This window comes from Microtus oregoni, unplaced genomic scaffold, assembly GCF_018167655.1.
Source record: "Microtus oregoni isolate MIOR12 unplaced genomic scaffold, Mior012 000018F_ref0000195, whole genome shotgun sequence".
NCBI lineage: Eukaryota > Metazoa > Chordata > Mammalia > Rodentia > Cricetidae > Microtus > Microtus oregoni.
In genome coordinates, this window is record NW_024543077.1 from 6,690,426 (window position 1) to 6,707,522 (window position 17,097).

General features: G+C 42.3%; 1 protein-coding gene across 6 annotated transcripts in view; it reads right to left on the reverse strand.

Annotated features, from left to right (window-relative positions):
- The window catches only part of LOC121458759 (membrane-associated guanylate kinase, WW and PDZ domain-containing protein 2-like), a 1,271,545-nt gene that overhangs the window by 264,676 nt on the left and 989,772 nt on the right, over positions 1–17,097 (reverse strand). For all 6 annotated transcript variants that reach the window (XM_041668118.1, XM_041668117.1, XM_041668122.1 and 3 more), the window contains 2 exons: positions 15,792–15,913; positions 13,593–13,775 (listed from right to left, as the gene is read on the reverse strand). In XM_041668118.1, coding sequence (XP_041524052.1) covers positions 13,593–13,775; positions 15,792–15,913 — 305 coding nt within the window. The remainder of the gene's footprint in view (positions 1–13,592; positions 13,776–15,791; positions 15,914–17,097) is intronic.

Here is a 17,097-nt window from a genome sequence, read left to right on the forward strand (position 1 = left end):
AAGACGTGAATGAATTTCACACTGTTTGTAAAAATACATTTAGCAATCTTGCCTCAATTTGTATTATTTTAGTTTGTTTATCAACAGAGAATTGGTGATTCTAAACCCCAGACATAAAGAAGCCGACTGGGGAAGAAATAGGAGATGCATTAGGATAACATGACCACTTCAAGCTTGTCTACCTTAAGTTGAACACCTTACACTAATACACCACAGCCAACCACTTTCTTGAAGAAAGACATATAAAAGATAATGTTAACTCTAAAATCTCCAGGCTACTTTTATTAAATTTAAGACATGAGCTTTTGGATTTTTTAAATACCAATTTTATACTCAGCAAGACTACTCTAACATAAGACCCCTGGGATTATAATTCTTAGCACCATAGTGAGGTGTGCTCTTGGGCAGAATTGCTGCTCCATTTATTTTCTGTTTTAGCTCCTAATGGAACAATAGGAGAAAAACCAAAAATAAATTAACAGAAAGGTTCTGGGCAGAATAACTTAAAATTAATAGTGAGAAGAGTCTGTTTCAGTGCATCAATTTCCCTGAACATAGTAGGTAAAATTATCATGTTTATCATATCTTAATCATCGTGGGATTTTTCTATGACTAGATATATGTATTTGTTAAATATATATTCATAGAAAAAGATATATTCATAGAAACACACATACACACACATATATGAGAATATATCTGTACTAAAATGGCAATAAGGTTCCTGGTGCCAGTATGTGACAATCAGGTTATGGTATGAATTATTCCCTCTAGAGTACATATTCATGCAGTTTTTAAATTAAGAGGGCATAAAGAAACAGTATAAGGTGAAAAGAAAAGTATATAAATAAGCTAAAAGTCCAGGTACCATAATGCCTTTTGGATGAGTTATTGAGAAAACATAGCATGATTTAGGAATTGGTACATCATTTTTTTTTTTTTAAAAAAACAAATCATCTCATTAGCTCACCAAATCCAGCCAGACTGGGACTGAACGAGCATGGGATCAAACTAGTCCCTCTGAATGTGGTTGACAATTGGGGCAGACTGAGGGGCCAATGATAATGGCACTGGGATTTGTCTCTACTGCATGCACTAGCTTTTTGAGATCCTATTCTCTCTGGATGCACACCTTCCTAAGCCTGGATGTAGTGGGGAGGGCCTTGGACTTCCCACAGGGCAGGGTACCTTTCCCTCTCTTAGGACTGGACGGGAAGGGAGGAGGGTAAGTGGGGGAGTGAGAGGGAAGTGGGAGGAGGGGAGGAAGAGGAAATTTAATTGGTATTATTTATAGAGTAATAAAAAAGGAAAAAATCCTCTCGTGTGGATCCGGTTGCAGCTGAAATCAAGTGCACTCTCCGTTGTGACATCTAAACCACTTACTTATTATCCCCAAAGGAACACAGGGACAGAAAGCATTCGCTGTGGCTCTCGTCTGTGAAGTGTCTTGCTATTGATCTGAAGGACATCACTACAGAGGGTGTATTAGGTATGTGGACAGAATGAAGGAGGGTTTTAAAAGTTCAGTACATTTGGAAAGATCAAAAATAAATATATCAGCAGGCTAAACAAGCACAACTTAGTTTTTCTCCTCTGGAGATGCTGTCAGCAGGCTGAAAATTCAATACTCTCATCGGGTGTTTATAGAGACCAAAACTATCTAAAATGGCAAAAAGATAGTGCAGAACATGAGTTTTTATAATTTATTTTCAAAGACTATATATCTTTTAATTATGTGTATATGTGTGTGTGTGTGTGGGGGGGGATAAGTACATGTGAGCGTGGGTGCCCATGAAGACCTTAGGGATAGGATCCTTTGGAGTTGGAGTTACAGGTGTTTGGAAGCCAATACTGCTAACAAAACTCAAGACCTCTGAAAGAAGAGTCCATACTCTTAATAACTGAGCCATTGCTTCAGCTCTGTGGGATGGGGCACAGGAGAGAAATGTTGAAATAACCACTCTGTGATGTGGTTAATTTTTTTATTGTAGATGAGAGAGAGGAGGAGGAGGAAGAGAGAGAGAGACAATCAAGAGGCATCTGGAAGAGTCCAGAATGGTAAGAGAAGAAAGTAGACTGGACATGGCCAGGGCTAAGGAAGTGGGAGAGTGGGAAAGAATAGCTGAGATAGCAAGAGATAGAGAATAGAGCATAGCTAGGTAGCGGGTGAGAGACTGAGAGGGATAATAAAGAGAAAGAGGCTAGCCAGAGATAGAGAGATAGATAGATAGATAGATAGATGATAGATAGATAGACCGATGATAGATAGATGATAGATAGATAGATGATAGATGATAAATAGATAGATAATAGATAGATAGATGATAGATGATAGGTAGATAGATGATAGGTAGATATGTAATAGATAGATGATAGGTAGATAGATAGATGATAGATGATAGATAGATAATAGATAGATGATAGATGATAGGTAGATAGATGATAGGTAGATAGATGATAGATAATAGATAGATAGATGATAGGTAGATAGATGATAGGTAGATAGATGATAGGTAGATAGACAGACAGACAGAGAGAGAGAGTATAATGAGAATAGCTGGGTTATAAGGAAGATGAGTATCTGGGGTGAAAGAGAAGTCTATGACCGGAGGGAGTTTAGGGCAGAGGAGGAGGTGAGAAGGCCTAGGATGCTATCATGGACTTTGATGTGTGTAACAGATACTTGTGACGTGGAGGGAGTCTGGAGGCCAGCATGGGCTTTGACATACTGGTAGGCACCACTGGTAGCCATCAGTCCCATCAGCCAGAGGTAAGGGAAATGACTTCTTTGGCCTATTGGATCTGGCCGTACAAATTCCTGAGGAATGCTGGCTTTGATCTAGCTGCCAGAAGTCCTTCTATCATCCAGTCATCCAGGCTGAGCTCACCTCTGGATTTCTGGACTGCCTTTGAAAATGGGTAGTAGGAGTTACCTTTGGCTCCAACACCAACTGCAAACCATTTGTTTCATTTTTTTTTTAAAGAAGAAAAGAATCTAACATAGACTTGAGTTTGAATATTTTTCTACATTAAAAACTATGTAAAAAATATTTCTCCTGAGAGCCTTGGACTAACAAAAATCTCAGTAACAAGCATGGGAAACCTCCCTTTGAGAAGCTGGTCAGGGAAGCCCAAGACACCCCCAAATAATAGAGGCTTTTGTCATTGTCTCTGGCTGCCTCTCAGAACCAGAAGGTAAGACCCTATTGCTGAAGATGCCACAAACTTCACATATAGGAACTGGAGGAATTGAGCTTGAACTCACCTGGAAGCCTCCTCCCCGAAGCTTGGCCCTCATGGTAGCTGAAGATATTATGCAAATATCAAAGGAAGGACAAAAACTGTCCTATCCATTGTTAAAACATGGCAAGATATCCCCCACGGGTGCAGCAGAATATGGATCTTGGAAGAACCAGCAGCTGCCTAATTGTACTTGAAGCTCCCTTAATAATAGGGGATTTATGCCTAGAACTGTAAACCCAGTCAACCTGGGACTGGTGAGGCCATGGAGAGGAGAACTTATTACTGCTACATTCTTAAACCAGCATAATTGATAACTTCATTCTAAATACTTAGCATTGCACCCACAGATAAACAGAGCATTTACCTCTCATCAAAGAATCCTTTTTTCAGCAGATGAAGACCGCAGAGATTCATAAGGGTTAAAATGGCCATGAGGTGTCAATCCCCAGTTGATCCATCTACAACATAACCTCATATGTCTGAACAGAAAGCTCAGGAGAGATAGCAGAAGGAGGGATGGAAAGGTTGTGAGAGCCAGGGGAGCAGTGCATCTGTAGCAAGACAGTGTCTTCTATGTATGATAAGGAAGCCATGAAATCTCAACAATACAGTTAACCCTAGACAAGACCTGAAGAATGGTAACATTAACTGAAATAACAGCATGGACGGGAGAAATTTTATAAGCTGCCCCCTACTCTGATGAGGAGTTATAGGTAATAAATGATGAAAGAGATAGAGAGAAAGAGAGACAATATATCATTCTTCTCAAGAAATAAAACCCTGTTAAGTTACCTAATCCCACGTTGTCTATCCCTAAATACATATGCACGTGAACAAAACTAAGTGTACTCAACAGGTTGGGCTGCCCTGTATTTATATATCATATGTTCCCTCTCTCTCTCTCTCTCTCTCTCCAATAAGGAAGCAGAGGTCATAAAGTTGAGAGTGGGGGAGCATGGAGGAGTTGGAGGGGCAGAAATGACGCACTTACAAGACTCATATATGAAATTCTCAAGCTATTAAAGAACTGCATCAAGTTATTTTTATTGGATAAATAAAGCTAAAAGGAGAGTGACTTAAGTGTGTGTCACCTGTCATTAGCTCTGCAGAGGAGGGGAAGGGGAAATGGGACACTGTGAGAGGAAACATGGGCTCCCATGCAGGTAAGAGGCAGTTTTCTCAGGAGAGTCTGAATAACTAGAACAACTTGTACTGGAAAGATCCCAAATAGATGAAAATATGGCTCTACTTTCTTGCCCCCTTTCCAATCAATAGTGAAGCTTATCTACTTCCCTCTGAGTCTGGGCTGACTTGAAACTCTCTGGTTAAGAGAATAAAGTAGACCCATGCTGTGCCAACTCCAGCACTGAAGAGGCACGGCAGCTTTTCTCTGTCTGCTGGGTAACTCTAAGCTACTGTAGGATGCTCAAGCCAGCCTTCATTTGAGAGCATGTTGAATGAGATGCCTGGTTAGATCTCAGGTATTATCACCATTCCAGCAGAGTCATTAACATGGGAACAATCCACCTTGTATGACCCATCCCTGGGAGTGGGGAGTGGAGTTTCCACATGAAGACACTTGTGCATGTCCTGAAGAGGAGATGGGAAGTAACCACTTATATGGCATGCAAAGCCTCTTGTTACAAGAAGAGTTTCAAGAATCATGGGCAAATGGTGGACTATTCCTCTTTATCACTGAACTTGGCACAACTTGCAATGTAGCAACAGAAAAATTAAAAGGCACTTTAGCAAACTAGGAAAAAAAACAATTTTGGTCATTACATTTGATTCTGTCAATTGAAAAAAAAAAGTGAGAACATCACCAGATCATTTTACATACCCTGCGTGGAAACACATGTGGAGGTGATGATAAACACTGGCTGACCCAATAAAATCCCCGTAAGAAGGAAGAAGGCAGTGATGGGAAGAGACCACCAAAGTGCATGTCTAGAACTCAAAAGGAGCCTGCAATGAGTCCAAGCACATCAGGAGGTGGCGAGAAAATAGGTTGTATAAGTCATTTAAAAAACTTCGTAGGCCTTCTCATGGCTTATTGGAGGATATCTAAAGTCACTGGGTTTTTATTGAATTTATTGGATATTGAAGCCATTGGGCCGTCATCGTTTGGATGATAGCAGTACTGAATGGGCAGCAGTGAGGAGATGGGAAGCCACCGTTTACACGGTGTGAGAGGTCTCTTGTGAGTCGTTGCTCCCCCAAGCAAATGGGGCAGCTATGATTTCAGAAAATACAGCTGTGGATGGAGGTTTCTTAAATGATACCGAAATTCCCAAAGAGTAAGAAATTGCTCACATTCAATGTCTCAGAATGTTTACATGTTTAATATGAAAGATAAACATAAGGATTCTTTTTTTTTCCTTTAGGGAAAATGCCCATAGACTTAACATCAAAAGTTAGTCTTTGGGGGACAAACTATTCATAAATGCTCCTTCAAAGCAATTCTGAACATAAAATACATGGAGATCAGGGAGGAGAGGCTGAAGATGCTGTAAACTGTTTAATATGTGAAGGTACTCAGAACACAGAGGGCACTGTATTTCAGATTCTAAGGCTGTAGCTCAAGAGATGAAACACAGACCCATTAACTATGTCCTCTTTAAGGAACATCTTAATATTAACAACCCACATCAATGAACGGAACCTGATAGGTTGACTGGAGCACTACATAGAAACGAACAAATGAACACACCCATTTGTTACTGTGTTATCTAGGGCTACTTTCTCGATGGCAAAGTTGAACTGTTAGGATTTACTATTTGACTCATCTGAGAAGGGTTTGCTAACTCTTGCTCCAGTGTTCTCTTGGTGGGTAGAAACATGTGGACAAGATAGAGTCTTGGTTGATCCATAGAGGTTCCAAAAGGCTAGGGATTATAAAACACATGGCAAACATTTACAGAAGGTGTGTTTTGCTGTATACCTGCAAGCAGAGCCTCTACTCTGTATCTCAAGCCAGAGAGGAAGGGAATCTCAGAGGAAAACCAAATAAAATTTCAGAAAGGCTGTGAAGATGAGCTGGCTGATCAAGCATGAGGACTTCCATTGGAGTCCCCAGAACCCATGTTAAGATGCAGAGCGTGTTAGCACACGCCTACACTCCTCCTGTGGGGACGTGAAGACAAGAAGGATCCCCTGGGCTTGTGGACATTTAGTCTCACTGAAGTTGGGAAGTCTGGGTTCAGTGAGAGATGCTATCATTGGGCAATAGAAGATGCCTGATGTTGACTCTGGCCTCCATATGTATATAGACAAGCATGTGAAGACACACACACACACACACACACACACAAACCAGAAATCAGACTATAATTCCATATTCTGCTCCTGCCTTATAAGCCTATAGAAAATTCAGTCTTCAAAGTCAGATGCAAATGTAGGTCTCAAATAACATTCAGTAACTTCCAAGTACACCACAAATGAACTCACAGATAAATGCATTAGGAGAAAATACATCATTAAAATAGCTCAAAACAAAACCAATAATGTACCCATGAATAAGCCTAATAAGGAAGTGAAAGGCTTCCACAGTGAAAATCTCAAGTTACTTAAGAAGGAAATCAAAGAAAACACTAGACAATAACTAGACAGTAGAAAGATTTGATTTCCCAAACTCTTTACCTGAAAGAATTAACATTGTGGAAAGTGATATATTAGGCAGAATTCTGTTATTTTACTTTACAGAACTAGAAAAAAAAAAACAACCCAAGAATTTATATGGGACAAAAAAAAAAAAAACAACAAAAAAAAAAACAACTCTATGGAGCAAGAACATGGCTGGATGTATTGCAATACCTCAAATTATACTACAGAGCTGTAGCAGTAAAGAAGAATAGAAAACCTGGAAATAAACCAATAAAGCTATGACACCTTTTGTTTTCATTTTTGTAAACAAAAGTCACTTTTAAATAAGGACAACTGGTTTCATCGGGCACACGAGAACTGTGCTCTAAAGAAATGACATAAATGGCAGGAAAATGGGGAGGACGGCACTGTGGCCTGCACATAGCGGAGGCAGAAGGAAAAGTTGTGGCCACTGCAGGACAAGGGAGGACAGGCAAGACATGCTTCTCTCCATCCAAATGGACCCTCTAGAATTGCTTGGGGGTAGGGATGAGATGTCTGTATGCGTGCGTGCTTGTAATCATGTAACATATCTTAGTTTGACATGTTGTGTATTTACCAGTGCACATGCGTGAGAAGTCAAGGGTAAGACATTGTGTGTTTTCCTCTATTGCACTTCAAGTTGCTGACTGGAGACAGGGTCTCTCACTGCACTGAAAATTGCTCCTTGGGCTAGACTGCTTGGCCAGTGAAGTCTTGGGATATGCCTGCTTCTATCCCCTGTGAACTGTCTTGGGTGACAGTCATGTGCAGCCATTCCTATATGAGTGTTGGCCATCTAAGCTGAGGTTCCTTGCTTACAACAAACAGTCATATGCATGGGATCATCGTTTCAGTCCTGAAAAGTGAGAACTTTTAAAGAAAGCTATTGCAACAAGGGAAAATCACAATGGGACTCCTCTCCCAAGACAGGGTTTCCCTGTCTAGCCCTGGCTGTCCTGTAACTCACTCTGTAGACCAGGCTGGTTTGAACTCACAGAGTTCCTCTTGTCTCTGCCTTCTAAGTGCTGGGATTAAAGGTGTTTGCCATGGGAAGCTTTACAAAGGTGTGTGACAGAAGCTGTACTGATGTTGTGTCACTGAGGTCAGTGAACCAACTCCGACATACAAGAGAGTATGAAAATCTTACAGTTTTCTAAAATCGGTAGCAAAAATGCTAAGGAAAATGTGTGATACTCCATGCGGTGTAAGAGAGAAAAGCACCATCTTCTGCTTAGTGGACAGAAACAGGATTCATGTCTGAACTGTTAAGGGGACTGTTGCTGAGAAAGACCTCATGAGTCATACAGACGAGGATAACTCAACACAAAACTGTAAAGCTACTTAAAAATGAGAATTTTTGAAAGTAATTCAATTTCAGGTTCTTAAACACAAATTTTGTAGATGGTAATGTTGTCTTGCAACACCAAAAGGCTGGACATGCCAGAAACTAATTAACTGCCTCTTGGGATATATGCCTGGAGGATGGGAAGAAGAGGTAAAAAAAAAGATTTTGTTCACTATAAATATTTTCATGCTAGTTTTTTAGTTTGTGAACATATTGCTTCGACAAAATTACAAGGATGTAAATGTTCATTCCAAATCCCATTTCTTGGAATCTGGAATTAGCAGGTCTGTGGGCATAAGAATCTTCATTTAAAAAAAAAATTTACCAAGCAGACCGTGTAGAGGTTTACTGCGGTAAACTGCTTGTTACCCAAGCATGAGACTAGCGTTCAAATTCCCACCACATGTGAAGAACCAAATGTAGCAGCATGATCCTCTGAGCCAGTGTTGGAAAGTACAGACAAGAGGGGCCCTGGAGCTCCAAGGCTAGCTGGTCTAGAAGAATCAGCAAGAACGGGGTTCAGTGAGAGACCTTGTCTTGAAAGAAAAAAAGAGGGCGTGGAGCATGACAGAGGAAGGCGCTTTGATGTCAGTCTTTTGAAACGTGTAACTGCACACATATGTGCAGACCACACACACACACACATACACACCTTACCAAGAATGGCAGAACTACCTGGGTACCCCTACTTTTGTAAACTCGGATACTGAGGTAGCGAGCAGCTAGTACTACTGATCTATTCGAATGAAGAACTGCCAGGGGCTAAGGGTGCCGGCAGCTCCATCCTTCACGGTGCTTATTTGTGATCTGATTAATAAAGCAGACAACATGCAGAAAATGAATAAAAAGTAACATTGTGACTTCATAACCTCCCCCTGGTCTCTAGGAGAAGCTCATGGGTAGGCCAGCGTTCTTCCTCCTCACACACTGGTAACCACCAGAACACAGATTCAACATCAGCCTGGAGGTGGGGGGTGGAGGGAGACACAAACCATCAGGCAGCAAGAAAGCTATTCAACAGAGGATGGTAGCTAAACACCTTCCAGACTCTGTGGCCTCTGTGAGCTCTGTTGTATCAAATCTGATTTTAGAATGCTTTGAAGAGTATTCACTTAGGATGCAAAGATACAAAAATACTTACAAGGATATTACCAGGGGCTGTGATACCTGATTTCCAGAATGCATAGAACAATAGTCAGTATTAGACAGTCCTTGGGCATCAGAGTAATGTCTTTTGAGAAACCTTCTGGAGCATTACAGAACCACTGGGAACTGGCTCAGCTGTCCTAAAGCAGCCAGAGGAGTGTTACCCTCACGTTGGCCTGGGGGCACTACCCTCACACTCGCCCCATTCTCTACTAGCTGGAAGTCACTACCAAATGGGAAAGAATTCCCTGTTCTCTCTTTTGCTGTGGTGCAGAGCCCTAGGGAAACATTTCATAAGGTTGCTTTTCTTGTTTCCGATGCAAGGTACTGACATATTTCCCTAAGCTGGAGGTAACCGAAAGCTAAAAATGTTGATTAGACTGTGTCCGTGTTTATTTCAGTACCACGTGAGACCACTCATTTCAAACACCAGTTACTGTCCTCTAATTTCTATAATATTTACTTTTGTTAGTTTTTAAAGCTTCTTTAATATGTAAGGTTATTTTTTTAAAAATAGAATAATTTATTCTCGAATATACCTGTTTATAACATGCCATGTAGAAGACCAAAACTGGGTTTGATTTTGTTTTTGTGGTGAGTTATCTTACTTAACAATATTGCCTAGGCTCTATTACAAGATAGGTATTCAAAATTCAAATGGCACTTCTTCATTAAACATCGCCCATCCATCCATCCCTCCATCTATCCCCCATCCATGCATACAATCCATGCATGCATGCATCCATCCATTCATTCATCCATCCCATCCAATACATCCATCCCAGCCAATCCATCCATCCCATCCATCCACCCATCCATCCATCCATCCCACCCATCCATCCCATCCATCCATCCATCCATCCCACCCATCCATCCCACCCATCCATCCCAGGCAATCCATCCATCCATCCATCCATCCATCCATCCATCCATCCTTCCCACCCATCTATCCCATCCATCCATCCATCCATCCCATCCATCCATCCCACCCATCCATCCCATCCATCCATCCCATCCATCCCATCCATCCATCCATCCCACCCATCCATCCCATCCATCCACCCATCCATCCCATCCATCCATCCATCCATCCATCCATCCATCCATCCCACCTATCCCATCCATCCACCCATCCATCCACCCATCCATCCCATCCATCCCATCCATCCATCCATCCATCCATCCATCCATCCATTCCATCAATCCAGTGCTTATACCTGTTGCTGGAAACAGCGCACCCACCTATCATACACAAAACCCTGGGTTCAGTTTCTCCGAATAAAGGAAACCAAAATGAGTGCCTGTTATTTACCCGGCAGTATGTTAGATCTAATTGGCGTCAGCTACAGAGTAAGGCTTGTGCTTGATTAGTTGAGAATTATTCCAGAGTTTAGGTCAAGATATGTGCATGTTTATGATTTTTAGAACTTTAGGAAATATGACCGTCTATAGTTCTTTGGTGTACATTGTAAGCGTAGTTAATCATTCCCATTTGTGACTCTGAACTTCACCACAAGTACACCCAAGTGAAAACACTAACACACACTGAGGGTTTGCAAACCTCTCTCAGGTTTTCCTGATACTCTTGCATGTGCCTGTCTTCCAGCAGCTCTTCCCACTTGCCAGGCCAGCAAACATCTATTCATCTTTTAAAGCCCTTATCAAGGGAGGGTTTCTCCTGCCAAAGTTGACACCTTCTTCCTCTGCACCATTTCATTACTTAGGCATGTATTTTTATTATTGCACTGGTATACACATCCACCAACATATCACTCAGCATCTCTGTTTACACTGCAGATGTTGCGGGGATAGAAACATTTGTCTTTCGACTTTGCCTCCTAATTAATTAGCAGAATGCTCGCCATGCACAGACCTTCACCAAATATTCGCTGAACCAAAGGGCAATTCTTCTTTATCATAATTTGTTCAATTTTGTAGAAATACACTTACATGTGTTAAAATTTTCTTGTAACTAGATGTGAATACGTATTTCTGAATATTTAAAGAGCATTATGTTTTGTTTAATTAAATTTTTTCCTAATAAAACAAATTACCATGTGTCCAAATGTTCAATAAAATGTTACAGCACACTCCTTTTTAAAAACTTTTGTTATTTAGTTCCCCTCTCTCCTGATGAAGGAGTGTTGTATTGCCGGTGGATCTAAAGCCCCTTCTAGATGTAAGCTACCTGGAAGTGCATTCCTCTTATCATATCTTTGTAGCCATCATATAATTCAATGTCCAGGAGCGGGAGGCTGGGGAGGTGTCTGCTAAACACACCAAGAGCAGACTCAATAGGCGATTCTGAGCAGGCTTAGGGTTTTGGTTCTTTCCTCTCTGTTAAGAGCTGATTTGGGTTGTTTTTTTTTTTTTTTTTTTTTTTTTTTTTTTCCTGTGGATGAGTCTTAGCCCAGGTGTGGCAAATTAGAGAATTAAGGCGGAGAAGGAGAAAAACTTATTGTATAAATGTTAATTTTGAAACATGAATTCTGGGATAGATCATAGAAAAGTAATTAGCTCATTTACCTTGGCAAAATGGATCTGTCAAATATTTTGCAGAAGTTCAAGAGCCCTGAGATGCTTTCTCTGTTAAAACAAGCCGAATCCCATAACTTGCTTTTGTCCTAACAGCGTATTGTAAGAGCGTTTTCAGCTGTTGCAGTGTTTATGGGTTGGGAGCGTGGCAGGGGAGTGTGAGTGCCTTCTAAACCTCTCTGGGTAAACTGTGGTGCTGGACGCCGATTCTTGTAGGAAATTATGTATACATGAGTTTTAAATCAATTGTGTTTTCAAAATGTGATGCGTTTTGAAGTTCAAAGATACTTTTTTTTTTAATACAGACACAGCATATTGCATTAAGTCACCCTTCTCTGCCAAAGTCTCCCAGATATGCACCATTTACCTTTCCACCTATAAAAAGAAAACCCCAAACCATCAAGTCCAGCTTGAGCTCTCTGTGTGCTCTTAGATATTTAGCTATTCACTGCAGTGTGGGCCCCCGGGCTCACACCTGGTCTTTGAAGGTGGCGTGAAGGTCAAACGTCCGTGTGGAGACCCAGATTGTGTCATACACTTTAGTCCCTGCTGGTGAGTAGTATTGAAATATATACTCACATAGGGATCTTGGGAAATGACAGGCACAAAGAAAGTAGCAAATAGTGATAAAGCTTTGGCAACTTTAAAAATGAGCAAATTCAAATGAAAACCTCAATTTTATGTCTTCTCTTCTCAGACAAATGCCTTTTGGACTCATGGAAACAATTCAGTTCATAAATATAGAAACACATCCGTGGTAGAACTTGTCTAACTCAGTTCTCCAACTTGGGCATCTCACAGGCTCCATTCAGAAAGCTGAATCAAGGTAAAAGGAAATTCAAAAATGGTGATGGGCTTTATCTCTTTGCAGGTATAATCACAATACTTTCAATACGACCTAAAGGGCTTTAAAAATAACACCACAAAAATATGAATAGGTGTTTTATAAACAGATGATCAAATTTAATTTATTTTTTCCCACGTAAGGAAATTACTATTTGTAAATTATGAAACTCATTCTTGGGTCAGGTAAGCGAATCACAAGTTAGACTGTTAAATCAGACTGATCTCATTACTTTTTTTTTTTTTAACTCTGGGAACTTTTCATATTTTGTTTTCTCTATTCTTAACAATCTGGGTCTTTATTTCCATGTGAAATTAATTTCTGTTATAATTTAGATAGACATACAAGTAATTATATATGAAAACCAACTGATAGTGACTAGAAAAAAAAACACATTAAAACACTGTATAGGGACATATTAAAAGTAATGTTTTTGTGATTTTCCTCTATAAGATGTGCATACACACTTAAATATCTGACCCAACAATTCAGCATATGAATACTGAAGGATTAACACAGGCTTAAAAGTATCAGCGACTGAATATGAGTTAGCAAAGTGTGAGATGCTGACCTCATCCCTAAGAAGGAGCCAGCGATAACTCAGAAGAAGGCCGGCTCTAGCGTCTGCTGGACCAGGGAACAGAGGGACCAGTCTGAGAAGTGAGACAGAAATCGAATCTCCAGGTTGTTTACAGGTGACTTCTGCTCAAAATCTAAAGTAGGGAACCTATGACTTGACATTTTCTACACCAAAGTGACCTTTGCCTTTGGAATTAAGCCATAAAGCCATCTCCACGTCTTGTTTACAGAAAAAGAGTCGCTGCAGAGCCAATTCCCGGGCTCCAGGGAGCTTACCTGTCTCCATTTTCCCATCTTGCGCCGCGGGCCCATCCGGGATCACGCTTTTCACCTGGAGGAACTCGTCCGGCTCATCGCCACCAATGATAGTGAATCCAAAGCCCATGTTGCTCTTCTTGAGGGTGGTGCTGAGGAATGTCCCCTTCAGTTGGGACGCATCCCGGGTGAAGAGCGGCTTTTCTACATCGGCCAACACAAGTTAAAAAGGGAAAGGCATTTTTAAGACAAGTTATCAGAGAACAGTCAAGCACCCAGGAGCAATCCCTGCGAATGAGGGAGGCTGGCGTGGAGCATTGTGGCCACTTGGGGAGGAGCATCGTCCTACAGATGCAGAGCCATCCCAAACATCCAGGAAGTCAGGCAAGGCTGTGGCTGGAGAGCGGCGGTTCAGGATGTGCTTCCTTGAAATCAACCCTCTAGAGGTTGAAAAGGGCGATCAACTGGCAAGACAGCCTTCAAATAACATGCGATTTACGACTCTCTCAACCGCTGAGCATCTCTCCAGCCCCTGCCGTATAACTCTCTACTTCTGAGCGTTCTTAGAGAAGAGGGCAGCGTGAGAGGCTGCTCTGGTACAGAGCCTTCCTCGCGTGGGGTAGAAAAGCAACCAGACTGGTTTAAAGACATTAAACATGTGCGGGTCACACCGACAGAGAAGCGGCCCACCTTGGGTGTACGCTCAAATTGCTTAGCGTGCCGACCTGGATGTGGGACTGAGTTAATTTTTGTTCCCACGGCTGTGCTGTGTGATGTCAGGAATTCAGTTACAGCTCTACTGACCAGAGAGTGTTTCGCACACTCTGAAGAGTGAGCAAAAAGCAAGCCAGTGTTTCTAGAAGGTTGTGAATGTAAAGGTGACATTTTTTTTTTTTGTAATATGTTGACATATTCCAATCGTATGCCCAAATGATCTGAACGTTACGTGAACCTACTCAGTGAGTCTGGCCACTCATTTGTCATGTGATGGAATTTTCCAGCTACGAGTTCTATACATCTAACGCTTTAAAAGAACTGTCACGCGAGGAAGCAGAATTAATTATTTCTTAAATTTCACTTGTGACGAGTATTTTACTTTGCCTGGCTAGCATAGTTGGCAGACCACGGGGTTTTAAGTATTTTATTCTAAATGCTTTGTTGAGACAGGTTTGCTTTGTAATCCAAGGGGCCTTGGACTCTTGGTCCCCCTGCCTCAGCCTTCGCTGTGCTAGGGTTACAAGGACCGGCATCACACGTAGCTTTGGGGATAAGCATCTCATATCCTCTGTGAGGTTGGTATGATCTGATTCTCACAGTAGCCAAACTCTAAGTAGGAGCTCAGTCACATTTTTCACACAATAATCTCACCGTCACGTTTTTGGTTTCAGAGGATGAGCTATCAAACAGTGAGTCGTTATGATGAAATTTTAATTTATCTATCCATTTACCTGCCACAAATTATCTTTATTAAACTTCTCTTTAAAATGCAATTTACATAGCCCCACAGGTAATCGTCTCTGCTTCTCTTCACCGAAGCGGGGCTTATATAGGTGGAGCTTAACTCTCCATGAGACCTTTACATTCCTTGCAGAGTGCTGCACGCATGTGGCGGGGAAGCATGTGACCCGGACCCTACTACCAGGCAGATGTCAGCCTCTCACGGTTTGTGTGTTTGTTTTAGTTTAGTAGAAGCGCAGACGTGGAGGAAAAGTGTGCAGCCACTCATCCCGCGGGGTGGCTCCCAGGTGTAGCCAGGTCCGCAAGCAGCCCTGGGACATACCGAGTGGCCAGGGCGTCCCTCTGTGGTCCAGCAGATAGTAAGACAAGTCATTCACACTGCGGGACCTCTCCGGGCCGGTGCGGGGGAAGATGGATTTGGGCCTAGGTAATGTCGCTGGTGAGAGACCTACTGTCACAAAGGAAAAGAAGCCTCGTTCCCATGCTCGGTGTTTCAGAGACTCTCTGCAGTTTCTTGTCCCAATACCAATGTCTAATCAGGCAACAAGTAAAATTCCTTTAAGGGACTGCCCAGTGCTCTTAGCATAGTTTGCGGTAGCTAAAGGCTTTAGTTTAAAAATGGTGTGAGCATCCAGGTAAACCTGCTGGAACGGTCTAGAGAAGTCAAAGCAGGCATTTTTATCAGGCCCTCCTACAGGAAGAACAAACAATCCCCCAAACAACATTTCCTCTTGCAGCCCTGAGTGCTGCCAGATACAATACCTCGGAAACCTGGGGCCTGCAGGGGCTTTGTTCCAAGTTCTGGGTGGGGCATGTTATGTTGCTGTAGCTTCCTTTTTGCTTCCAGGACGGGGTTTTCAAACTGGGTTCTTCTATTTATGTGGCTGAAAGAGAAAATTTCCAGTCAGGATCGCAGTGGAACAAAGTCATTTAGGAGAACAGAGGCGTGACCCTATGGGAGAGCAGGAGGTTGAGGGACACCTTATCCGATTACCATCAAATGTCCCACCCAGCATGCACCAGGCTTCTGAGGGGGCTGGCCTGTGCACAATACACAATTCTGTGATAGTCGAGAACACTTGATGACCCTTATCAAATGCTGTCCTATTTACCGCATGCACGAGACAGCCAAAGGAACCAGCCGGGGCAAGCTTTCTGGCCTATTGTGTTCATGTGAGAGGCGTGTGGCGCTTACAAATAAATGATCAATGAGACTGAATAGCTCCAAAATGTGTGTCCTCCGAGCTTTGTAGAGTCTCGGTGTCAGCAGGGTAAATGAGAGGTGAATTCACTGACAATGTAGCAGCAGCTAAGAGAAAAAACAATTTGTGCATTTAGCGTGTGTGTGTGTGTGTGTGTTTGTGTGTGTGTGTGTTTGTGTGTTTGTGGAAGATGAGTGCAACTGTCCATACACAAGAGAACAACTGGCCAGCGTGGGGCTTGGTTTTCTCCCTCCATTATGTAGGTTCCGGGGATCACACACATGTTATGATATTTGCGGGTGAGTGCCTTCTCCTGCTGAGTCATCTCACTGGCCCACCGGGCATACTTTTAGCCGTGAGACCTGGAAGGAAAGGCCAGGATTCAGGAGGAAAATTCTCACATTAGCGACAGAATGCCTATGTAGGATGCTTGCTGCCAAAAGCCTCTTCCTGCTGAGATGGCAAACTAGTAGACAGACAGACCTGGAGGGACGGGAAGCAACGGTAGCCCAGCTAATCCCAGGAAAATATGCGTGCTTATATCACAGGTTGTTTAAGGAGCGGAGAGCTGGCAGCAGCGTTGCTGACTAGTGGTGGCGGCACCTCTCTGTCTCCAGGGCGTAGATGTCTAAGAGGGGCTGCCATGAACAGCGATCTCTGGCTCTTAAGTGTTCTGAAAGCATGGTGCAAGAAGGGTTCTAAGAGGGGCTGACAGCTAACTGCATGTGGCTCCCATAATTAACGACATAGGGACACAGATGCACGATGAATAAAAACACAGAGACATTGGGGTTCAGCCTGGAGGCCCAAAGAGCAAAGCAGGCAACCACTGGCTCTTACCGCAACCTCGGGCGGAAAGTGGCGAT